This window comes from Eurosta solidaginis, chromosome 2, assembly GCF_040869045.1.
Source record: "Eurosta solidaginis isolate ZX-2024a chromosome 2, ASM4086904v1, whole genome shotgun sequence".
NCBI classification, from domain to species: Eukaryota; Metazoa; Arthropoda; class Insecta; order Diptera; family Tephritidae; genus Eurosta; species Eurosta solidaginis.
Genome location: NC_090320.1, coordinates 268598853 through 268625175, shown reverse-complemented (window position 1 = coordinate 268625175; position 26323 = coordinate 268598853). Strand labels below are relative to the sequence as shown.

The 26323-nt window shown below is 41.5% G+C and overlaps 1 protein-coding gene across 29 annotated transcripts in view; it reads right to left on the bottom strand.

Moving 5' to 3' along the window:
* The window catches only part of Nhe2 (Na[+]/H[+] hydrogen exchanger 2), a 253657-nt gene that overhangs the window by 83071 nt on the left and 144263 nt on the right, over nt 1-26323 (bottom strand). For all 29 annotated transcript variants that reach the window (XM_067767902.1, XM_067767909.1, XM_067767916.1 and 26 more), the window contains exons 4-6: nt 562-758; nt 309-429; nt 82-220 (exon numbers count right to left, since the gene is read on the bottom strand). In XM_067767902.1, coding sequence (XP_067624003.1) covers nt 82-220; nt 309-429; nt 562-758 — 457 coding nt within the window. The remainder of the gene's footprint in view (nt 1-81; nt 221-308; nt 430-561; nt 759-26323) is intronic.

The window sequence follows — 26323 nt, the reverse complement described above, 5'->3', positions numbered from 1 at the left end:
GGAATGGGAGAAGGAATTTTTCCAATTCGCAAGAATTTTTGTTTAGAATTTGGCTGAAAAATAAACGAAGAAGTAACTCACGCTAAAATTCCGCTCATATGAAATATTTCCGCATTTAAATATGCCAAATACGCCATAACGAAAATGAAAATTGGTTCGATGACGCGTACATGATCGGTGAAACGCGTCATTAAACCAGTAAGGAAGCCCCAAATAATGCCTGCATAAGAAATAAAATTTCAACATTAAAACAGTAATAGTTTATTATTATAGATTATGTAATTTGTCATGCAAAACGTGCTACCCACCAATAACAGTACCGCCAATGGCAACAACAAAGAATGAACCTACGCCACTGGCAATATCCTGCGGGATTATTTCAGATATGCCAATTTCGTTGTATACTTCCATCATATGATACATAACTACCTAAAAGTGGTGAAATTGAATGAGAAAGAAATTAAATACAAATTAAAATGAATAAATCAATTCCATACAAAATGTTTTCCTATTTCAACATAAAACTAAAACTTCTATTTAATTGTTTTTTATTCAACTTACCGTCACAGCATCGTTCAGCAATGATTCACCAAATACCACAATATAGAGCACTTCATTGACATGAATCTCCTCGAAAACTGCCAAAACAGCCACAGGATCAACAGCAGAGATTAAGGCGGCAAAGAGAAAAGTGTCTAAAAAGCGTGGCACTTCGGGGCCAAACATTCCAATCAGACCACAGCCCCAAAGAGAAAAGCCTAAAAGAAATAAAGAAATTAGGGGAATTTATTCTTTGTTAAATAAATAAATAAATAAAATAAATAAAAATAAGGAGACTGAATATCTAACTTGAATTTTTTTCTTTTCATCTGGAAAAAAAGTGCAAAGTTGTAAGTCCTTAAAAATTTAAAACCTATCACTGCCTCGCTTCGGTCAATCTATTGCCACAAAAGGTGATTAGCAACCAATTATTGTATTTCCTTTACTTAAAAAAATAAATAAATGTAAGGCGCGATAACCTCCGAAGAGATCTAAGGCCGAGCTTCTCTTCCAATTTGCGTCGTGCTCCTCTTGATTTTTCCCTACAAATTGGCCGGACGGGACCTACATGTTTTATGCCGACTCCGAACGGTATCTGCAAGGCAGATGAGTTTTCACTGAGAGCTTTTCATGGCAGAAATACAATCGGAGCGCTTGCCAGACACTGCCGAGGGGCGACCCCGCTTAGAAAAATTTGCTTCTAATTGAAAAATCTTATTTCTAAAATTTTGATGTTGCTTTGCCCGGGAGTTGAACCCAGGGCATACGGTGTGATAGGCGGAGCACGCTACCATCACACCACGGTGGCCTTTACTTAGGCTTCTCAAATATCCTTTTTTGTAACCTTACTTTTGCACTTACTGTTCCTCTCTGTTATCTCCTTCCTCTCCCTCGCCCGCTTAATGTAGCGTTTCTCGTTTTGCTGCTCTTCTTACAGTCTATTTTGCACCTCTCTCTATCTCCTCTTTTAGTCGGTATCTTTGTTTTATTTCCCTATCCCTTTATCTTTCCACATCCTTTTCTACTACTCTTTCACTTCACAAAACTTTTTACTCTTTGTCTTTGAGTTTCTCTTTTTCTTTCTTTTCCTCCCTTTCTCTAAATATGTTTCCCTCCACATCCCTTTCTACTCGTCTTCCACCTCTCACACTCTTTCCTTGCCTCTTCATTTTGCTCTTCTTCCCCTCCCCTCCTCTCCCCCTTCTTCTTATCGCCTCGTGGTTTTCTTTCCCTTCGTTCCTTCTCTAACACTCTCTTCCCACCTTCTCACCTTCTTACCCCATTTCTTTACGATTCATCTCCCACATCTTCCTTCACAGTTTTATTGTTATTCCTATTCGTCTTAATATCCACCTTCTACTTCCTTGCTTTCTCCTTCTCTTACTATTTCCCTTTCTGCTGCCCTACCTTTTTTCTGTAGTCCCTTCTTGCTGTACTTTTCTACTCCCTTCCCCCCCCACTATTTTCTCTCTACCTTCTCTCACTCTCTTTCTTTCACAAATCTCGTTCAGCCTTGCCCTGTCTTCCAACCCTTGTAATCTCTTCCACTAATGCTCTGCATTTGCCTTTCCCTGCTTTTAATTTTTCATTTTCTTTTCTTTCCTTTCCATCTCCTCTTTACCTACTTTTCCCACCTCTTCCGGTACCTCTTTTTTCCATCTACTCCATATTTCTCTCTTCCTCTTCTCCACCCACTCTCCGCCCTAATATATGTAATGGAAATACCAATCATTGAATGATTTTGGTGGGCGTGGGCCTCCCCGATTTTCCGTTGTTTTTTTTAGTAAAAATTCAACTTTCTGTTTCATATTCAAAATTTCTTTGAACTCTACAAAGCATTTGTAAAATGCTTTTTATTAGAGTTTGTTTGAGAAATGCCTCACATATTTTTTTCAAAACGATTCGGTTCAAGAGCGTTTTATCATTTTTTCTTCGGATTCAAGGGGTTGATAAGGGCAATACAAAGCTTTATATGTAGCTTCAAAGCTTCCGCAACCCAATTGTCAACCTCACCTACGGGACGGGAATCCTGTTACAAATATGAAGGTATCATACACAAAATATGAAAGTATCGACCCCAAGTTCCTAATGGAGCTAGGTGGTGGGGGGGGGGGGGGGGGGGGGGGGGGGGGGGATGGCCTAGAAGGTTAGTACCATAATGGTGCTTTGTTACGGGCACGGACCGGATCTATTTCCGGCAAAGGATCATCAACGTCGATAACACTACTCAAAACCTTCGGGGAGTGTCTTTTTCGTTAATGCAACAACAACAGCGTTTTATCATAGAATTTGTTTTAAAAATGGCCTATCACAGCACGGTTCCATAAGAGCTGAGATGATATACCTATTAAAAAACATTAAGATATCTTCAAACGAAAACGAGATAGGGAATTTTCGAAAAAATTTTGATGGGGTCATATTATATTCAGGCGTTTATATATTAATATATTCTCATCCTTTTTTTCACCAAACTCAAAGCCTTCGAAGAAAAACTGATAAAGCGCTTATAATTATACAACAGCTTATTTCCAATTTCCATTGCGATTTTCTCGCTGAATTTTGCTTCACGTTATACAACAAACAGACATGCACATTAGACTGGGTCGATTTATTAACCGATATCGCGCCATCGATTTTTCGATAGGATTTGGGCTCAAGAAAAAAATAGTTCCACTACGCATACCCAAAAAAATAATTTTCGAGCCTGCGAAATTTCATTGTTTTGACTTTTTTCGACTTTGCTTTTTAAGGTTTTTTTCATGACCTACTAAAAAAATTTTGATTTGATTGTAAAATTTTGATGTATACCCTGTCCGACCCAAAAATGTCCGCTAAAAACGTTGCACGATACATCGGACAGGGTATACATTAGAGGTTTACGCCGGTCACTTAATCGGCGGCGGCGGCGTAGGCTCTATTATATACCGGCGGCGGCGACGTGGCCGGCGCGCCGACAAAGTGATCGGAATTGAATCGCTGGACTTCAAAGTATCACATTTTCCACAACTATATGAATATGGAAACATACTGCTGACGTCAATGGTATGTTTGACGATCTGGAACAATATCATTAACTTGCGGATGAAGATCTGGGAGGTTTGTAAAGCGAAAATTTACTAAAATAATATTGAAAAGGTTTTGTTTATATGTATTTAAGGAAATCGACGATTCGGCCATTTCGGAAAGATCCGCGGTTTTTGCCTCAAAATCTCGTGGACCATTCAAAAAATTTCGGGAGTAGCTCCTTACGGAGATAGGAAGAAATACTTTAGGTGACTTACGGTTGCTATAAATTATCTACTAATAGTCATGACTATCGTGGCACAGTTTTAACGATTAGCATCAATGCTGGCTTATTGTTGATCGCGACAAAAGGCGCCTTCAGATTTTATACTCAGTTGAGCAGAGCTCACGGAGTATATTAACTTTGATTGGATAACGGTTGGTTGTACAGGTATAAAGGAATCGAGATAGATATAGACTTCCATATATCAAAATCATCAGTATCGAAAAAAAATTCTATTGAGCCATGTCCGTCCGTCCGTTAACACGATAACTTGAGTAAATTTTGAGGTATCTTGATGAAATTTGGTATGGAGGTTCCTGGGCACTCATCTCAGATCGCTATTTAAAATGAACGATATCGGACAATAACCACGCCCACTTTTTCGATATCGAAAATTTCGAAAAATCGAAAAAGTGCGATAATTCATTACCAAATACGGATTAAGCGATGTACTTGGTAGGTGAGTTTAGCTTATGACACAGAATAGAAAACTAGTAAAATTTTGGACAATGGGCGTGGCACCGCCCACTTTTAAAAGAAGGTAATTTAGAAGTTTTACAAGCTGTAATTTGGCAGTCGTTGAAGATATCATGATGAAATTTGGCAGGAAGGTTACTCTTATTACTATATGTCTGCTTAATAAAAATTTTCAAAATCGGAGAACGACCACGCCCACTTTTTAAAATTTTTTTTTTTTAAATTCAAATTTTAAAAGAAAAGTTAATATCTTTACAGTATATAAGTAAATTATGTCAACATTCAACTCCAGTAATGATATGTTGCAACAAAATACAAAAATAAAAGAAAATTTCAAAATGGGTGTGCCCTTTTTCATTTAATTTGTCTAGGATACTTTTAATGCCATAAGTCGAACAAAAATTTACCAATCCTTGTGAAATTTTGTAGAGGCTTAGATTCTAGGACGATAACTGTTTTCTGTGAAAAAGGGCGAAATCAGTTGAAGCCACGCCCAGTTTTTATACACAGTCGACCGTCTGTCCTTCCGCTTGGTCGTTAACACGATAACTTGAGCAAAAATCTATATATCTTTATTAAACTCAGTTCACGTACTTATCTGAACTCACTTTATATTGGTGTAAAAAATGGCCGAAATTCGACTATGACCACGCCCACTTTTTCGATATCGAAAATTACGAAAAATGAAAAAAATAACATAATTGTATACCAAATACGAAAAAAGGGATGAAACATGGTAATTGTATTGCTCTATTGACGCAAAATATAGCTTTAGAAAAAAAATTGGTAAAATGGGTGTGACACCTACCATATTAAGTAGAAGAAAATGAAAAAGTTTTGCAGGGCGAAATCAAAAGCCCTTGGAGTCTTGGAAGGAATACTGTTCGTGGTATTACATATATAAATAAATTAGCGGTACCCGACAGATGATGTTCTGGATCACCCTGGTCCACATTTTGGTCGATATCTCGAAAACGCCTTCACATATAAAACTAAGGGCCACTCCCTTTTAAAACCCTCATTAATACCTTTAATTTGATACCCATATCGTACAAACACATTCTAGAGTCACCCCTGGTCCACATTTATGGCGATATCTCGAAAAGGCGTCCACATATAGAACTAAGGCCTACTCCTTTTTAAAATACTCACTAACACCTTTCATTTGATACCCATATCGTACAAAAAAATTCTAGAGTCACCCCTGGCCCACCTTTATGGCGATATCTCGAAAAGGCATCCACCTATAGAACTAAGGCCCACTCCCTTTTAAAATACTCATTAACACCTTTAATTTGATACCCATATTGTACAAACGCATTCTAGAGTCACCCCTGGTCCACCTTTATGGCGATATCTCGAAAAGGCGTCCACATATAGAACTAAGGCCCACGCCCTCTTAAAATACTCATTAACACCTTTCATTTGATACTTATATCATACAAACAAATTCTAGATTCACCCCTGGTCCATCCTTATGGCGATATCTCGAAAATGCGTCCATCTATAGAACTTAGGCCCACGCCGTTTTAAAATACTCATTAATACCTTTCATTTGATACCCATATCGTACAAAATAAATTCTAGAGTCACCCCTGGTCCACCTTTATGGCGATATCTCGAAAAGGCGTCCACCTATAGAACTTAGGCCCACTCCCTTTTAAAATTATCATTAACACATTTTATTTGATACCCATATCGCACAAACAAATTCTAGAGTCAGGCCTGGTCCACCTTTATGGCGATATCCCTAAATGGCGTCCATCTATAGAACTATGGCCCACTTCCTCTTAAAGTACTCTTTAATACCTTCCATTTGATACACGTGTCATACAAACACATTCCAGGGTTACCCTAGGTTCTTTTTACAACATGGTGATTTTCCCTTACTTTGTCTCCACAGCTCTCAACTGAGTATGTAATGTTCGGTTACACCCGAACTTAGCCTTTCTTACTTGTTTCGAATGTTTTTAAGAGCTACAATTACCGACGTGCGAACAGTAGCAATCGCGACCATCAGTCGCTAACCTTCGTCGACGTTACTTTCCTTATAAGCTCTAAGTGTAGCTCCGAAGACTGACGGATGATTTGTCGCGCTATGCATCCCAGCTACACCAAAAAACACATTGAAACGTTAGGAAGTAACTATTCGCCCAAGGATGCCGCCCTCGAAATCATAAGCAGTCTAAGTGGATATCATTGCGTAACACATGGGTGAAAATCGTATAATCCTTGGTGCATCTACATAATTTAAACTTTACAAGGACCGTGGATAAAAGTCTTAAAATCTAGGCCAAAATTTGCAGACGTTTGTTTCGATATATTGCCCTCAATACTCTTCGTTTCCGGCCTTATGATATAAGAGCTCATTATGGATGACCGCCGTCAGTTTTCAGACTAGTTCGACTATCCCCTACGTTAGGCTAGTAGAACACCCGCTCATTTGTTCGACTGTCTTGAGAAAGCTTTTGCTTCACCACTTTAAGTGTTCTTGCGAAGGACAAAGCCTAACCTGGTTAAAAATTGTGCCTTAGTATTCACATTTGTAAGAGAAGCCGTCACGTGTTGGTCATATTTCAACATGGTTGATAGGCTATATCCTCCAAGGGACTAGTTGGGGATAGGGCCGCCAAATTTAGGAAATGTCAAACCGAGAGACTTTCGAAAATTACGATTTCAGACGCTATTTTGTAGTTCACCAAATAAAGTGATTTTTCAAACTCTTCTCATACGTGTTGAAGATATGTAAATGCAACTTAAGTATGAGCTGAGAATCATTTTAAAGGAGAATTTAAACCACTGGATCCTACTAAAGGATTTTGCGTCACTGCTTCCCCTATTCTTTCAGCCAATCGGGATATAAAATTCGGCACCTTTTTCGGGTAACTTGCATTTTAACAACTTGAGGACAATTTAAAAATATGTTCGACTTGGGACACTTTATTTAAATTCATTGTACTTTATTAATTTTTTGAAAAAATTATGCGAAGTGAGCATTTAAATTTATTATATAATTTTTTTTTAAGTGTTTTCTTTTAATAACGTGGTGAATGCGGTGATGCAAAATCCGTGTTAGCTGGCATTGCATGCGCCTATTTTCTCAAATAACTTTTGAACGGTTAGAAAGTGTTAAATTTCGCAATTGGATTTTTATAACTGGCAGCGATGCGCATCCCTTGATACCCCTTTCTATCATGTCGGACCAATTTACGAGATGAACAATAAATGGCCTAGACAGTCTTAAAAGAGTAGAAAATATAGTAACGCGCCGAACACCGCCCTTAAAAATCAAAGTCGAAAAAAAAGTAAAAAAACGATATTTCGCAGGCTCGAAAATTATTTTTTTGGGTATGCGTAGTGGAACTTTTTTTCCTGAGACCAAATCTTATCGAAAAATCGATGGGGCGATATCGGTTAACTTTCGCCCATATAAATCGACCCACCCTAATGCACATACCAATTTAGGCAATCGACATCGTAATCTTCGAGTAACAAACACACTTTATAAACATTAATCTAATTTCATCTTTACTTGTGTGTGTTTTATTTTGCAATTTTAATAACAAATATACATACTACATACATACATTGACATTCTTTTATTAGCGATATTCGATGACTACGTCAGAAATAGACGTAAATTGGATATTATTTTTGTTCTTCTGTTGTTGGCTATGTCAATGATGCCTTTAATGCACGTGTGATGACTTCAATATAAAATGTGCCAATGTTGATGCCTCCAAAGTAAGAGTCACACACATACTCAATGTGTCATCTGCCAATGGCAAAATGTGTGTGATTATAATAACAGTTCAGATCTAGTCCTTTGTAAAATTAAATTGACGTTACTCCTGCTTAATCAAATTCTGGTAACACTATGGGCACATTCAGCGTATGTGTGGTCTTTATTGATCTGCCAGCTTAACCTAACCTACTCGTGAAAGAAAGAAACGTATTGCCTCATTTGACGCTTGAAGCCCATACTATACGAGCAGTCAATCAAACTAAAAGGAGCTGAGGCTAATAGAAACATTGGTCATAGAGACACCAAGCGAGAATTTTTCTCGTAGCAGAGCCAGCGCTCGCTTAACTTTTCTACGTTGTCGAAGAAGTAGTAATAAACCACGTAAGGTCTTGTTTACTAAGAGGGATGAGGTCCCGAATTGGATCCGGCAGTAGAGACCTCTGATAAAATATACAGGAATCATACTAGACAGCAAGCTATCGTAGAAGTTCAAAGTGGAGAAGAGAGAGAAGAAGGCCTGGACTGCACTTTATCATGTAAAGATTGTGAGGGTGTACGTAGGACCTTTAGCCCCTCTCTCTCTCTCTCTCTCTCATTGGGTATTTACAGCGATTGTGAAGCATATCTTCTACTATAGAGTCCAGGTTTGATGGACAGCCACACAAAAAAGAGCCTATATCCAATTATGAAGTTTATTAATTCTTAGCATAATAGGCGCTTTGAAAGCAACCCTGACTTACTGGCGTACATGCTTTTAAATTAGGCTTTGTCAATAATAGCAGACTTAGGGAGTGCGTGCTGTAGCAGAAAAAGATCGAGCACCTACTGTACTCTTTCTTTCCCTGCGATCGATAGGCTCAGGCTCGTCCTTTGCAAAGGGGGCGAAGTTATTTTATAACATAGGGCTCGATTTTTTCATTGTGGTTCTTAGCTTGGTCGTTGAGCAAACTTTTGGTAACACTGTGGGCATGCTCAGTCCATTTGAAGTTTTCACGGGCCGGCCAGTTCATGTGAGAAGGGCAGTTTGCCAGATATTATTAGTAGTACCTTCTTATATTAGGCTACTGTTGTTTCAAAGTTTGGATGAACGCACTTTACTTATCTGTATTTGCCTCTTAAAGCATACCCACATTCGCCTTCTCATTTTTCGGGGTTTCCGACGGATAGGTGGTGTTTTGATTCCTTTAGGGGCGACACGTTCCCAGGTATGAATGACATTACTTGACCCTTTTTTCTAGATGGGCATTGTTGCCTATGCGCATCACACTTTTCATAAGACGATGTATGATTTCTATTGAAAGTAATTATAACAAGTAAGGAAGGCTAAGTTCGGGTGTAACCGAACATTACATACTCAGTTGAGAGCTGTGGAGACAAAGTAAGGGAAAATCACCATGGGTAACCCTGCAATGTGTTTCTATGCCATGTGTATCAAATGGAAGGTATTAAAGAGTATTTTAAGAGGAAGTGGGCCATAGTTCTATAGATGGACGCCATTTAGGGATATCGCCATAAAGGTGGACCAGGCCTGACTCTAGAATTTGTTTGTACGATATGGGTATCAAATGAAATGTGTTAATGATAATTTTAAAAGGGAGTGGGCCTAAGTTCTATAGGTGGACGCCTTTTCGAGATATCGCCATAAAGGTGGATCAGGGGTGACTTTAGAATTTATTTTGTACGATATGGGTATCAAATGAAAGGTGTTAATGAGTATTTTAAGAGGGCGTGGGCCTTAGTTCTATATGTGGACGCTTTTTCGAGATATCGCCAAAAAGGTGGACCAGGGGTGACTTTCGAATTTGTTTGTATGATATAAGTAGCAAATGAAAGGTGTTAATGAGTATTTTAAGAGGGCGTGGGCCTTAGTTCTATATGTGGACGCCTTTTCGAGATATCGTTAAAAAGGTGGACCAGGGGTGACTCTAGAATTTGTTTGTACTATGGGTATCAAATGAAATGTGTTAATGATAATTTTAAAAGGGAGTGGGCCTAAGTTCTATAGATGGACGTATTTTCGAGATATCGCCATAAAGATGGACCAGGGGTGACTCTAGAATTTGTTTGTACGATATGGGTATCAAATGAAAGGTGTTAATGAGAGTTTTAAAAGGGAGTGGCCCTTAGTTTTATATGTGAAGGCGTTTTCGAGATATCGACCAAAATGTGGACCAGGGTGATCCAGAACATCATCTGTCGGGTACCGCTTATTTATTTATATATGTAATTACACGAACAGTATTCCTTCCAAGATTCCAAGGGCTTTTGATTTCGCCCTGCAAAACTTTTTCATTTTCTTCTACTTAATATGGTAGGTGTCACACCCATTTTACCAAGTTTTTTTCTAAAGTTATATTTTGCGTCAATAGACCAATACAATTACCATGTTTCATCCCTTTTTTCGTATTTGGTATATAATTATGGCATTTTTTTCATTTTTCGTAATTTTCGATATCGAAAAAGTGGCCGTGGTCATAATCGGATTTCGGCCATTTTTTACACCAATATAAAGTGAGTTCAGATAAGTACGTGAACTGAGTTTAGTACAGATATATCGATTTTTGCTCAAGTTATCGTGTTAACGGCCGAGCGGAAGGACAGACGGTCGACTGTGTATAAAAACTGGGCGTGGCCACAACCGATTTCGCCCTTTTTCACAGAAAACTGTTATCGTCCTAGAATCTAAGCCTCTACCAAATTTCACGAGGATTGGTAAAGTTTTGTTCGACTTATGGCATTAAAAGTATCCTAGACAAATTAAATGAAAAAAGGCGGAGCCACGCCCATTTTGAAATTTTCTTTTATTTTTGTATTTTGTTGCAACATATCATTACTGGAGTTAAATGTTGACATAATTTACTTATATACTGTAAAGATATTAACTTTTCTTTTAAAATTTGAATTAAAAAAAAAAATTTTTTTTAAAAAGTGGCCGTGGTCGTTCTCCGATTTTGCTAATTTTTATTAAGCAGACATATAGTAATAAGAGTAACATTCCTGCCAAATTTCATCATGATATCTTCAACGACTGCGAAATTACAGCTTGCAAAACTTCTAAATTACCTTCTTTTAAAAGTGGGCGGTGCCACGCCCTTTGTCCAAAATTTTACTAGTTTTCTATTCTGCGTCATAAGTTCAACTCACCTACCAAGCTTCGTCGCTTAATCCGTATTTGGTAATGAATTATCGCACTTTTTCGATTTTTCGAAATTTTCGATATCGAAAAAGTGGGCGTGGTTATTGTCCGATATCGTTCATTTTAAATAGCGATCTGAGATGAGTGCCCAGGAACCTATACACCAAATTTTATCAAGATACCTCAAAATTTACTCAAGTTATCGTGTTAATGGACAGACCGACGGACGGACGGACGGACGGACATGGCTCAATCGAATTTTTTTTCGATACTGATGATTTTGATATATGGAAGTCTATATCTATCTCGATTCCTTTATACCTGTACAACCAACCGTTATAACTGAGTATAAAAAGGTGTACCCTAGACCAGAATAGGGTATTGAATAGGCCATATATAGTGATCCTCACCCGCACTCCTACTCCCACTTTCACTCCTATTTCCACTTCAACATCCACTCCAACTCTCCCAATCAATATAAGAAACAAAATCTACTGGCGCCATGTGCTATTTGTTTACTATAAATACTGATAACAATTACGCGTGAAATACACACATATCTACTCACTGTTAAGTGAATTTTTACTTGTTAATTAATTATGTTAAAACTTTAATCACACTGGATCACAAATTCCAATTTTTTTTCTGCACCAGAGACGCCATTATGATATTCCTATGTAAAGTCATCCCCCGCTTTCGAAATTTCGAATTGAGCAATTCCAAAACGGTTTGAAGCTTTTAAAAGGTAATAAAATTTTCTATAAACTGTGCATACAACATGTTGCGAAAGATGTGTTTCGACCTTAGTGGTCAGTCAAAGAAAAGTTTTGAAGTACGATGCAACCTTGCGCGTGATTGTCCAATTCAGTGCAAATGGTTGCTGCGACCAACTTAACTCTGCCACTTCCGGCCTTTTCAACTCCAACCACCAAGCAGAACACACGGCGAAGAATAAACTAGATTTGATTCCATCGCCCTACGTAAATGGCAATTCACAAGAAAATACTGTAAAAGATCAACAACACACAGTGTCTCAGCAGCAAAGCCGGCAGAGGAGTCACAAAATTGCAGCCTCACACTGACAGGGCATCGAAGCACTAAGAAGCTTGGAATATTTCCACGGCAATTTGGTGTTGAATACGAACGTGCGCAAGCCAGCGCGAGAAAAGAATCGACGAAACACCAAGTAAGAGAGCAGAGCAGCGTGGACAGACTGTAGGCGCCGGCACAACAGTTCGATCATCACAGCGATTCAACGACAAGAACTCAGCACACGGGAGCAGTATATACAACCAGGTAGTTAGTTTTAAACCAAAAGTTCGGCTGGGGCCATGCGTTGCTAATTAGTTCGAATACACACTTGCTTCAAGCAAAAAACGCTAGTGCAGGCAGAAACGCTTGGTTGAGCGCGCAGCACGGAGTGCTCGCAAACAGTGGCCACTCGCCCGAGCAGCATAATAACACATATATGTGCATAGGGAGTGGGTGGCGGCGCGCTGATCAAAGGGGGTGATTTTTGTGAGAAGGAAAAAGACAAACGCGAATCTATTCGTCAAGAGCAACAGACGTGTCTGTATCCAGCACAAGGAAGCTGGATAGCCAAAGCAGTGGATGAACGGCAGAAAATAACGAGCGCCATATATAATTTTAATGATGCTGTTGTTGTTGTAAGCGGGTTTATTTAAGAGCGTCTATTGTTGCGGGGATCGGCGAGGGTAACTATTGTTATAGCGGCAACCGTGAATCTCTTCATCAAAAGCAACTAAACGGTGGCTGGTCGAATTGCTTGTAGCCAGCGCATGGAAGCTAGGAGGTAGTTTAAGAGCGTGCACAATGGTGAAAATATTGTTGATTAATTATTGTGGTTGTTATCTAAGAGTTGTTTGTAAGTGACCACTGTCTTGAGCGTGGGACAGAGGGTGAGTGGTGCGCTTGATATAGAAACATAATAGTAAAGCGCAATGAGCGCTGTGTGCCCCGTTGCTAGTTACCAAAGGCGCCTTAGGGTAATCAGCTGGTGAGGTTTTGTTTGTTTTGCTTGGGTGTCTGTGCCAAGAGATTATGTCTCGCGGTTGTCGCCCCACTCAATCCCTGTCTGATTCCCTCTATTCATACTGACACTACTATTTGCGTGCGCTCACATATAATTCACACTGGCACATTTCACATTTTCATATTCCGGGTGACTCTTAAAACGAATGAATGAACGAAATATGCGGCCGTGGTGTTATGTATGCCTGTGTAAAAGCGCGTGAATCAACGCAAGGTTATTTAGTTCAGTTAAAGGTCCAAAAAGGGGACGGTCACATATTTCGTTAATTCAAAGTGAAGAGCTAACTGCAAGGCATTCGAGGACGGAATGGTAAGAGCATCTCATCGTAGTGGCTAATCATAGAGGCGCGCACCCCTATTCGTGTTGACAGTTGTTTGTTATCTCGGTTGGAATGCTGAATACCTGTAAACGATTCCCTGCTCAAATGCCTTCGCTTCAGGCTTTTGTTTAAGCAAATTCGTTTAGATCAAGTATCCCTTTTCTAAACCACTATATTACACTACACGTATATACATACATTTGAATTTGTACATATTCGTTCTCAAACGCGAGATGAAGTAAGTTTGAGTTAATGCACTGATGAGAGTGATCGGGTGTAGTAATAACTGAAGAATCGGAGAACTTAGTATAGGTCGATTTAGTTGTATAAAAGCACGGCTGATGCATGCCGCTCAATGTGCATTAGGAATATAAGCTATTAGGTGCGATGACACCTGTAAATATGAAATTTAACCTTGTCGTAGATATAAGCTATTACTAAATAAATAATGAATTGCTAAGGATGAAGATGTAGTGTGTGGTGAATGGGGGATGTCGGGGTGATCTGTTGGTAATGGACAGACGGACGTGAGGACAGGTATTTACTATGGGGCCAGCCAGTGGTGGCCATGGCGGGCAATGGAAGGGGGGAGTTGTGAAGGCAGATGGGCCTGCCTCGATTGTATGGAGGCGAACTGCAGGACGACGGCGACGAGGCATCACGGTTGAGGTCAGGTGAGTAAGGGGGTTATGTTAGTGGCAGCAAAGGGGTACGATTTTTTTTTTATTGTTTCTGCGGTTTACCTAAGCGGTTTCTGATACCTATGATGATTGCAAGACCCACCCCATCCGGCGAGCTAAGTCGATAATGCAAGCGTACCCAGCTGATCATCGTGCCCTATTTTCCTTTCGAGGGAACTTGATTGCGGCAACCGGGGGTAACAACAGAAAATGGCGCCCAACGTGGTGGCCACGTGAAGTGGCTTCCACACATTTCGGAGTTTGATGAGGACCAATACCGTGATATATCGCTCGTCTAGACAGGGACGTAAGTAGACAGGGGGAGCAACGTTGACAGCTTACTAGGCTGTGGTTGGTGCCTTATAAATGTGTCAACGCTATTACATAATTTTTCTTGTTATTTTCTTGAGGGAGGGTCGGCTACTAACTATCGGGTCATTGTTCGATTTTTATGAGGTAGATCCTCTGGCAGAGTGGGTGTTTAGATGGAGAGGTGGCTACTACCTATGGGCTTAGTAAGAGAGCATTCGTATGAGGTAACTTCCCATGGACACGCACTGAGGGGACCTCGTGTCCAGCCCATTAGGATGAGGGTCAAGTCCTTTTGGTTGTGGACACTGGTTCTGGGGAGACGATGTTTATAAAATTGGGGGGGGTAAGGCGACGGGACAGGACTGAGTAGTCAAGATAGGTCACCCTAAGCTAAGTTCATCACACACACACTATTGAGCGTAAATACGTGCTATTCAGAGGATATACATATCAGGGAATTAATACAATTCAAAAATTTTCTATATAACACCACTGCGCTAAAGCGTACAAAACACAAACAAACATTTAACTGGCATTTAACAAAATTTAATTATGCCTAAAAAGGGTAGAAAGAAAAGGGCCGTCACGAGAAGCCAGGTTGATGCTTCGAAGTCGGTGGAGGAGATTGAGTCGGAAGAGGGGGAGCAGTTATCCTCGAACAAGGTTAGTCCAGGGGCATCGGGCTCTGGAAATTCGAGACAAAGAATGATCGCCGTTGGGGATGTTGCTACTCCGGAAGCTACTATACTAGATAAAGTGGGGGGCGAGCTTTTACAAAAGTTCGAATCATTATTCTTCCAATATCAGACGGAAGTTAATCGCACAACGGCTGAAGCTATAGGCGAGGCCATAAACGGGATGCGAAAGGAGCTCAAGTCACTGGGGGAGCGAGTCTCGAAAGTCGAGAAGCCTTGCGAGGGCCCTCGGGCAGACGCGAATTGTGGTCTCCCGGAAACTGACGTTCTTTCCGCATCGGCGGGATGCGAAGACACAAGGGGAGAAGGAGAGAGAGAGACAGTGGACCAGGTGGAGCTCACCGGCCGTCGGCTCTTTACTCCATCTCCGCACAAAAGACATTCCTACTCTGCTAGTAACAAGAACAAGTTCAAAACCATCAGGGACTGGGGGTTGAAGTACGACGGTGGTGCCAAATCAATCCCTATAGAGCGGTTTCTGTTTAGAGTGGAGACTCTAAAAAGACAACACGCAGTCTCGTCTGAGGATCTACATGCCAATTTTCACCTGCTGTTGAGCGGAGCTGCCCAAGAGTGGTTTTGGCTGTATATGGAGGAACACGCTGGTCTGGAAGGAGATGCTTTTGCTCACCTGCGTGAGGCGCTCGTTGAGCAGTTCCGCAAGGCGGACTGTGACGAGGAAATTCGTCAAGCGATGAACGAAAGGAAGCAGGATCATCGCGAATCATTTGACGAATTTTATGCGTGCGTGAGGGGCATGGCGTTGACCATGAAAACCCAGATGCCAGAACGGAGTTTGGTGAGTCTCATACGCAAGAACTTGAAGGCGAAGGTGAAGAATATCGTGTTTGGTTGTCACATAACAACGCTCGCGGAGTTGAAAGCGGAGTGCAGACGTGCAGAGAAACATTTCGCAGACCAGGAGCGAAAGTTTGAGACGAGAAGGGGCGTCGATGAAGTTGACCTAGTCCGGGAAGAGGTCGGCAAGGATGAGGATCGGCGAGTAGTAGAGGCACTGGAAAAACGAGGACGCGCGATGAATGCAAGGGAAAGCTCAGCAAGGCCATCAGACGCGGCCAGGAGGAAATATGATGAACAGGGATGTGACTCACACTTCCACGAACTGCGGTGTTACAAATGCGATAAGACAGGTGCTAGGCTAGTACCGTGCGAGAAGTGCGGGGAGGAAAACCGTCTTCCTGGCGGAAGCACCGGGTCGTCTCGCCAGGAAAAGAAGATCCCGGAGACCCAGCAGCAGTCAAATCCATTTTAAAAGCAGTTGCCTCAACACCTAAGGTGGAATGCAAACCGGCGGTGACACCATTCAAGACATTGGAGGAAAGGGAGAAACAGTACCGAGAAGCAAGAAAGAAGATATTTGGGACTGTGGGACATAGCGAGAAGACGTGGAGTACCGGAGCCACAGGGAGGAATACGAAAAAGATCAAGGCATTGCGTAAGAAGGACGAGGAACGAAAGCGGCTGAGAAAAGCGATGACGTCGACCATAATAAAAGACGAGGTGGACCGAAGACCGTATGCGGAGGTCATAGTGGGAGACATTCGGATGCGCGGACTGTTAGACAGCGGGGCTTCAGTCAGCTGTCTGGGAGGACCTGCCATCGGAAGATTGGACCTGGAGGGCGTCGTTGCTATGGATGAGCAGCTAAGAACAGCGGACGGAAAGGGACAGGCAGTTGTGGGAAAAGTGAGGCTGAAGATAAGCTGGCGTGGCAAGACAAAGTGTTTAGATGTGTACCTGGTGCCCAGCTTAAAGCAGGAATTATACCTAGGGATAGATTTTTGGGAGGCATTTGGATTATGGACGTCGGAAATAGCGGAAATTGACATTGATAGTTCAGGTATGGTGGAACTGACCCCAAAACAAAAGATGGAATTGCAGCGGGTAAAGTCATTATTTCCGTCATCGACAGAGTTGGGATTGGGCAAAACACACTTAATGGAGCACATTATCGAGGTACATGACGAGACCACACCTATCAAGCAACGCTATTACCCGATGTCTCCGGTAAAGCAGAAACTGGCCTATCAGGAAATAGACAGAATGCTGGAGCTCGGAGAAATAGAAGAGAGTGATAGTGCTTGGAGCTCGCCTATAGTGCTTGTCCAAAAACCCGGAAAGAACCGACTTTGTGTAGATATGCGCAAGTTGAACGAATGCACGAAGAAGGACGCTTACCCGACCCAGCATGTCGAGGGCATCCTTAGTCGGCTACAGGATACCTACTTCATAACGGGGATCGATCTGAAGGATGCCTTTTGGCAGATCCCGTTAGCGAAGGCGGCACGCGAAAAGACGGCCTTCACAGTCCCCGGGCGTCCACTGTATCACTTCAAAGTAATGCCATTCGGGCTGTGTAATGCCAGTCAGCGACTTTGCCGATTGATGGATCGCGTCATTCCCTCAAGGCTACGAGAAAATGTATTTGTATATATTGATGATTTGCTGATATGCTCGCCGGACTTCGAGACGCATCTGCAACATCTCGCGGAGGTCGCGGAGTGTCTATCGAAGGCAGGGCTCACCATCAATCTGCTAAAGTCACATTTCCGCCAAAAGGAGATAAAGTACTTAGGTTTCATAGTAGGGCAAGGAAAGGTGAAGACGGATCCAATCAAAGTGCAGGCTATGTTAGATTTTCCGGTTCCGAGTACCACCAAGCAGCTGCGACGATTTTTGGGCTTGACAGGGTGGTACAGAAGATTCATCCCGAACTTTGCGACAAAGACCGCACCACTTACGGACTGCCTCAAGAAGAAGAACGAGTTTGAGATGACGGCCGAGGCCGTAGAGGCTTTCGAACAACTCAAGCTGGAGCTGACTTCGCCAAAGGTGCTCATGAATCCAGACTTTGGGAAACGTTTTTATGTCCAGTGTGACGCATCCACCACGGGCGTAGGAGCAGTGCTATTTCAGTTGGACGAGGAAGGCAATGAGCGCCCTATTTCGTACATCTCGCAGAAGTTGAACGTGGCCCAGCGGAATTATACAATTACGGAGTTGGAATGTCTGGCTGCGGTCAACAGTGTGAAGAAATTTCGCCCCTATATCGACGGAACTTCATTCACTATCATCACAGACCACATGAGCCTGAAATGGCTCATGGGTCAAAAGGATCTGGCAGGTCGTCTGGCGCGCTGGAGTCTCAGGTTGCAAGCGTACGATTTTGACATCGTGCATCGCAAGGGCACCCAGAATGTGGTGCCGGACGCGCTCAGTAGAATGCACATGGGCGAAATCGATGTCAGAAGCCTTTCGACGGACATCTCACTAGAGGACGCCGAGTTCAAGTCAGACACCTATCGGGACTTGGTAAGAGTCACGAGTTCCAATGCAGAGAGACTGCCTGACGTGAAGGTCATACGCGGTATAATTTATAAGAGAGACGGGTTCAGGAGAGAAGAGGATGATGAGGAGGGCCTTTGGAAGATATGGGTACCGGAGGGTCTTCGCGAGACGCTGCTGAGGAAGATGCATGATGGACCGGCAGCCGGTCATGGAGGCATAGCCAAAACGCTCAGGCGCTTGAGGGCCAGATACTATTGGCCAGGAGTGGTGACCTCGGTCAAAAGCTTCGTAGGAAACTGCGACGTTTGCAAACGCTGTAAGACCTCGAACACCACAAGCCGACCTCTCATGGGCGGACGGACAGTGACGGACAGAGCGTTCCAGCGTCTATACGTGGATTTTTGCGGACCTTATCCGCGATCTCGAGACGGAAACAGTTACGTGTTTGTGGTGCTGGATCACTTCTCCAAGTTTCTGTTCCTGAAGCCCATGAGGAGTGCCACGGCGAAGGAGGTGGTTCGTTACCTTGAGGCGAATGTATTCCATGTATTCGGAGTGCCCGAGGTTATCCATTCCGACAACGGGCGTCAGTTCGTATCGGAACTGTTTGCGAGCTTCCTGAATAGCTATGGCGTGAGGCATGTTCGGACGGGGGTGTATTCCCCACAAGCGAATGCCTCAGAGAGGGTGAACAGATCGTTATTGGCGATAATCCGGTCATACATTGAAGAGGACGACCAGAGGTCTTGGGACAGTAAGGTGTCAAGGGCAGCTTTTGCACTGCGCAGCGCGGTGCATGAGGCGATTGGAGCGGAGCCATACAGGGTTGTTTTCGGGCAGACAATGGTCCAACATGCGGAAACTTATCCGATACTGCGAGCTTTGGGCGAGGCCGCTGACTCGGAGACTGTGATAGCTCCGAAGGATGTGAGGCTCAAGCTGCTAAGAGAAAAGGTAACCAAGAACCTGAGGCTGGCATACGAGAAGGGTCAAAGAGCCTACAACACACGAGCCAAGCCGAGATCGTTCCAGGTGGGTCAATTGGTCTACCGAAGGAACTTCCGCCAAAGTGAGGCAACACAGGGTTATAACGCGAAACTGGCGTCGAAGTTCATTAGAGCGTTGGTAACAAAACGCGTTGGCCAATGCTTGTACCAGTTATCTGACTTACAGGGGAGGTCCATAGGGGTCTTCCATGCCAAAGATCTTAAGATCTGACATAGGGACGTGGGTTCGAGCCCCATACGCGCGGACGTATAGCAAAACATCTTCCTGCTTTTCGAGCTCATCGAATCCCCGTAGCATCTTCGATTAACTCGCCCTGTTGCGAAAGATGTGTTTCGACCTTAGTGGTCAGTCAAAGAAAAGTTTTGAAGTACGATGCAACCTTGCGCGTGATTGTCCAATTCAGTGCAAATGGTTGCTGCGACCAACTTAACTCTGCCACTTCCGGCCTTTTCAACTCCAACCACCAAGCAGAACACACGGCGAAGAATAAACTAGATTTGATTCCATCGCCCTACGTAAATGGCAATTCACAAGAAAATACTGTAAAAGATCAACAACACACAGTGTCTCAGCAGCAAAGCCGGCAGAGGAGTCACAAAATTGCAGCCTCACACTGACAGGGCATCGAAGCACTAAGAAGCTTGGAATATTTCCACGGCAATTTGGTGTTGAATACGAACGTGCGCAAGCCAGCGCGAGAAAAGAATCGACGAAACACCAAGTAAGAGAGCAGAGCAGCGTGGACAGACTGTAGGCGCCGGCACAACAGTTCGATCATCACAGCGATTCAACGACAAGAACTCAGCACACGGGAGCAGTATATACAACCAGGTAGTTAGTTTTAAACCAAAAGTTCGGCTGGGGCCATGCGTTGCTAATTAGTTCGAATACACACTTGCTTCAAGCAAAAAACGCTAGTGCAGGCAGAAACGCTTGGTTGAGCGCGCAGCACGGAGTGCTCGCAAACAGTGGCCACTCGCCCGAGCAGCATAATAACACATATATGTGCATAGGGAGTGGGTGGCGGCGCGCTGATCAAAGGGGGTGATTTTTGTGAGAAGGAAAAAGACAAACGCGAATCTATTCGTCAAGAGCAACAGACGTGTCTGTATCCAGCACAAGGAAGCTGGATAGCCAAAGCAGTGGATGAACGGCAGAAAATAACGAGCGCCATATATAATTTTAATGATGCTGTTGTTGTTGTAAGCGGGTTTATTTAAGAGCGTCTATTGTTGCGGGGATCGGCGAGGGTAACTATTGTTATAGCGGCAACCGTGAATCTCTTCATCAAAAGCAACTAAACGGTGGCTGGTCGAATTGCTTGTAGCCAGCGCATGGAAGCTAGGAGGTAGTTTAAGAGCGTGCACAATGGTGAAAATATTGTTGATTAATTATTGTGGTTGTTATCTAAGAGTTGTTTGTAAGTGACCACTGTCTTGAGCGTGGGACAGAGGGTGAGTGGTGCGCTTGATATAGAAACATAATAGTAAAGCGCAATGAGCGCTGTGTGCCCCGTTGCTAGTTACCAAAGGCGCCTTAGGGTAATCAGCTGGTGAGGTTTTGTTTGTTTTGCTTGGGTGTCTGTGCCAAGAGATTATGTCTCGCGGTTGTCGCCCCACTTAATCCCTGTCTGATTCCCTCTATTCATACTGACACTACTATTTGCGTGCGCTCACATATAATTCACACTGGCACATTTCACATTTTCATATTCCGGGTGACTCTTAAAACGAATGAATGAACGAAATATGCGGCCGTGGTGTTATGTATGCCTGTGTAAAAGCGCGTGAATCAACGCAAGGTTATTTAGTTCAGTTAAAGGTCCAAAAAGGGGACGGTCACATATTTCGTTAATTCAAAGTGAAGAGCTAACTGCAAGGCATTCGAGGACGGAATGGTAAGAGCATCTCATCGTAGTGGCTAATCATAGAGGCGCGCACCCCTATTCGTGTTGACAGTTGTTTGTTATCTCGGTTGGAATGCTGAATACCTGTAAACGATTCCCTGCTCAAATGCCTTCGCTTCAGGCTTTTGTTTAAGCAAATTCGTTTAGATCAAGTATCCCTTTTCTAAACCACTATATTACACTACACGTATATACATACATTTGAATTTGTACATATTCGTTCTCAAACGCGAGATGAAGTAAGTTTGAGTTAATGCACTGATGAGAGTGATCGGGTGTAGTAATAACTGAAGAATCGGAGAACTTAGTATAGGTCGATTTAGTTGTATAAAAGCACGGCTGATGCATGCCGCTCAATGTGCATTAGGAATATAAGCTATTAGGTGCGATGACACCTGTAAATATGAAATTTAACCTTGTCGTAGATATAAGCTATTACTAAATAAATAATGAATTGCTAAGGATGAAGATGTAGTGTGTGGTGAATGGGGGATGTCGGGGTGATCTGTTGGTAATGGACAGACGGACGTGAGGACAGGTATTTACTATGGGGCCAGCCAGTGGTGGCCATGGCGGGCAATGGAAGGGGGGAGTTGTGAAGGCAGATGGGCCTGCCTCGATTGTATGGAGGCGAACTGCAGGACGACGGCGACGAGGCATCACGGTTGAGGTCAGGTGAGTAAGGGGGTTATGTTAGTGGCAGCAAAGGGGTACGATTTTTTTTTTATTGTTTCTGCGGTTTACCTAAGCGGTTTCTGATACCTATGATGATTGCAAGACCCACCCCATCCGGCGAGCTAAGTCGATAATGCAAGCGTACCCAGCTGATCATCGTGCCCTATTTTCCTTTCGAGGGAACTTGATTGCGGCAACCGGGGGTAACAAACACTTTTTGCTAGATTTTTTCTATTTTTTTGTGAAAATAAAAAAAAAAATTGTACTTTGCTAGGAAGGATCTCGGAAATTTTTTACTTTTTTGCAGATTTGTTTTTTTCTCTCTAATCTATGTTTTTTAATATTCGCTAACTAACGGATATACGAATACTCACACATATGTACCAGTAGGGTACTTAAGTATTAAATGGATATATTTACTTGAATGCTTATAACTTTTGTATTAGTCCATCGATTTTGTTGAATGAAAGCTTATTTTTTTTTTTTGTAATAAAAGAGAGCTTAGACGGAGAAAAACAAATCTGCAAAAAAATAAAAAGTTGTCTAGATCCTTCCTCGCAAAGTAAAATTTTTTTTATATTTTTACAAAATGCAGGGCCTAGCAAAAAGTGTTGTAATCACAGTTTATAGAAAATTTTATTAACTTTTGAAAGCTTTAAACCGTTTTGGAATTGCTCAATTCGTTCTTGAGATATATATGATTAAGTGGACCCAATTTTTTTTTTTTTTTTTTTTTTGAAAAAACCGTTATATCTCAGTAAAAATCTCAAAAACGTTACCATAGAATTAAAAATAACCTTGATTTTCGAAATCTGGGGGTGATTTTACATAGGAATTTCATAATGACGTCTCTGCTGCAATTTGGCTGTAAACCAGTGTTATCATCTGCCGATAGGAAGGCGAAACTTTGCCAACAATAAACTATCAATGAATAGTAAAGCTAATTACTAATTGTTTATGCATGATGTATGTATGTATGTGGGCAATTAGCGGTCATTAACGGCGTTCACATCATATGCATACCAGTTGCACGATAAACCAAAAGACAAAGTTTAACTAAATGAATGAATGAGTCAAAAGACTGAATGAGATGCAAATATGCCTTAGATCCGGCAACGTTGCCAGCCGCATTTTTACCAAAAATCCAGAGCCGTAATAAAATCTTTAAATCGCTTGCCGGCGGCACTTGGGGTAAAGAAAGAGACGCTTATTACCACTTACAAAGCAATTGGCCGGCCGCTTGCATGCTACATGTTCACGATTTGGTCGCCAAGACCAAAGTTTATTCACTGGTAGAAAATACACGCCTGCCAAAAAACTGCTCTCAGAATTACTCCGGGCTGTCTTCTTATATCCCCAGAACAACACCTACACAGTGAAGAGAGAGTACTCCCCATTAGGGATACAAATAAAATGTTGAACATGAATTCCTGTTGAATACCCACAAACCTGGGCATCCCATTTAAGAGGCCCCGTCTCACAGGGGCCTAAGAAGTAATCTTCGCCAGCATTATGAGGAAATACGATGTCTGAGAACATAGCCCTATGTAGAAGAAAAACACAAACAGGTCCTCAGTGATATGCACTGCCTGCCAGGAATTTCCCGGCGCACACTGTCATTAAAAATAAATACCCTACACTCACAGAAGAGGTATTCCAAACATTGTAATTTTTTGAGTTGATCCCTAATTTGATCTATATTTCAGGTAGTGTCCATACACTTAGTCAGAGGAAATCATTTGCAAAATGTTTGGGATTGGCAATAGAATTTGAGAGTAAAGGAAGCAAAAACGAGAAGAAAAAAAAAAAAAAAGTGATAGAGCAGAAAAGTGGAGATGGTGGAGTAGAAGAGAAATAATAATGAGGATCCCATAATGGTGAAGTTACAGCTACGACCACGATTAAAGGGTCGTCCACCGCGAAACTTTTGCTTTGCTGAAGCTCAGTTGAGCTCTTTCCTCACAGTACTGGCTTAACGATTCTAGTGAGGAAAAGATTAGAATCTTAAGATTTCGAAGATACCTTCCAAACAATAACATACATAGTATTGAATCTTCTGATATCAACTACAATCTATCATGGTGAGCCGATCATGGAACAATTGCTTTGTTTCTCTTGTTGTTGCTGTAGCAAAACTTCGAGATCCTCTAGAAATTTAAGAATCATTACACTTCGGTCAGTGTCAAACGGTAGTGTGTTATAAAGAGAAGGAAACACACATATGCTACTTGTAAACCTGTACCAAGGCCTTGTTTATGACAAGGAAATTGCCAAGCAATCAGTTCTGTTTTTTTGTTGCTTTTTTTTTTTGTAGAAATTTGACGGGCAATCAACAGAAGTTGAAAAAATGAGCGAATATGTTTATTAGGGTGTGGCATTTTTAGAGTTTATATTTTTTTTTTTTTTAATATAGTTTTTAACAATAATTGATTTAGAAAAAAGAAAAATCAAATTTAAAAATGTAACAAGGAAGAAAGTCTAAGTTTGGGTGAAACCGAACATTAAATACTCCGATGTGTACTTCAAAAGCTGCTATTGCCAAAATTTCGTTGTACCACCACTGAGGTAGAATTTCAGTCAAATGTAGTTAAATACCATAGAGTTATTGCAAACTTTGTTATGGTTAGACCTTTGGGAAAAGTAGACGTGGTCTTTAATCCATTTTGATTATCTCAGTCTATATAATTTGGCAAGTATAGTGTCTCTGCCAAATTTCAATGTAATATTTTAAACGGCTTTTGATTTACGGTTTGTTAAACTTCCAAATTTTCTTCTTCTTAATGTGGGTGGTGCCACGCCCATATTCCAAAATTTTTTGGAATTTATGTTTTTCGTTACAGAGCCAATCCACCTACCAAATTTCATTAGTTTAGCGACATTCGTTTTTGAATTATCTAATTTTTTTCATTTCTCTAAATTTTTGATATCGAAGAAATGGACGTGGTTATCGTCCGATTTCGCTCATTTTCAATACCAATCTTTTTTGGCCCGTGTGCCAAATTTGGTGAAGATATCTCAATATTTACTCAAGTTATAGTGTTAACGGACGGACGGACGGACATGGCTCAATCAAATTTTTTTTTCGATACTGATGATTTTGATATATGGAAGTCTATATCTATCTCGATTCCTTTACACCTGTACAACCAACCGTTATCCAATCAAAGTTATAATACCCTGTCTACAAGTACAGCTGTCTTCAGACATCTTTTTTAAAACTTCTTCTTCACTGATTTAACAAAAAAAAAATTTACTAAACTCATTACTGAGAAAAATTTCCCACAAATTTATGTATGAGTACATATTCCACGCACATAAAGTTGCTTTGGCTGCACTGCGGTGCTTCAGGCATTTCCGGGCATTTTATAAAGTTGGCTGCCAGAATGATGCATGTGTTGCTGTTTTCAATGTATTCAAATAATTTTTCATTATTATTTTAATTTTTAATATCTTCCAAATAAAGTAAACATCACCATTTAAAAGAGGAATGATGGAGACACAAAAACTGCATTAAAAAATATTTTTTCGCAATTTATTTTATGTGCCTACTTAGGATCTACAGCTCTGAAGAGCAACCATCTCTACTTATCAAGAAAGGTGTATACCAAAAAAAGAAAAAAATAACAAGTGCAGTAACAGAAATACTAAGCAAATAAGCTGAAAATATAAGTATAATAGTATTAGACAGTGCTAGGAAAGTAAAAATTTACACGGATGAGCTAAAAAAGAAAAGGTGAACAAGGGCTATGCACGAAGTCACTGAATTAAGCTCGGGTTTTACTGCATTCTTCACTTGTGTTCTGAAGGTCTGTGCTAAAGATAGTGTTGCTAGGCTAGGCTATATATTTCGCTTTTTGTTAATTTCATACGCGAGGATTAATAGGAATTATATCATAATTAAGTTATTGAGCCAGAGTGACATGTTTCTCCGTAGAATGTTTGTTTTTTCTAATTTTTTTTTTGTTGGTATTCAGAGAGGGCTAATAACTGATACATATTAGAACAATTTTCCCTCATCCCTTGTCAAATTTGGTCTGAAAGACATACGTTTCGACGTTGTGGCCCCTTAAGTGTTCTTATTCCTTTTCCTGTAGACATCAGTTTGCTTTCCCCTTTATGAATGTACTATTTGCCCTGACTCTGAGTTTACGAAGATCCAACAGTGATCTTCTGCTCAGCCAG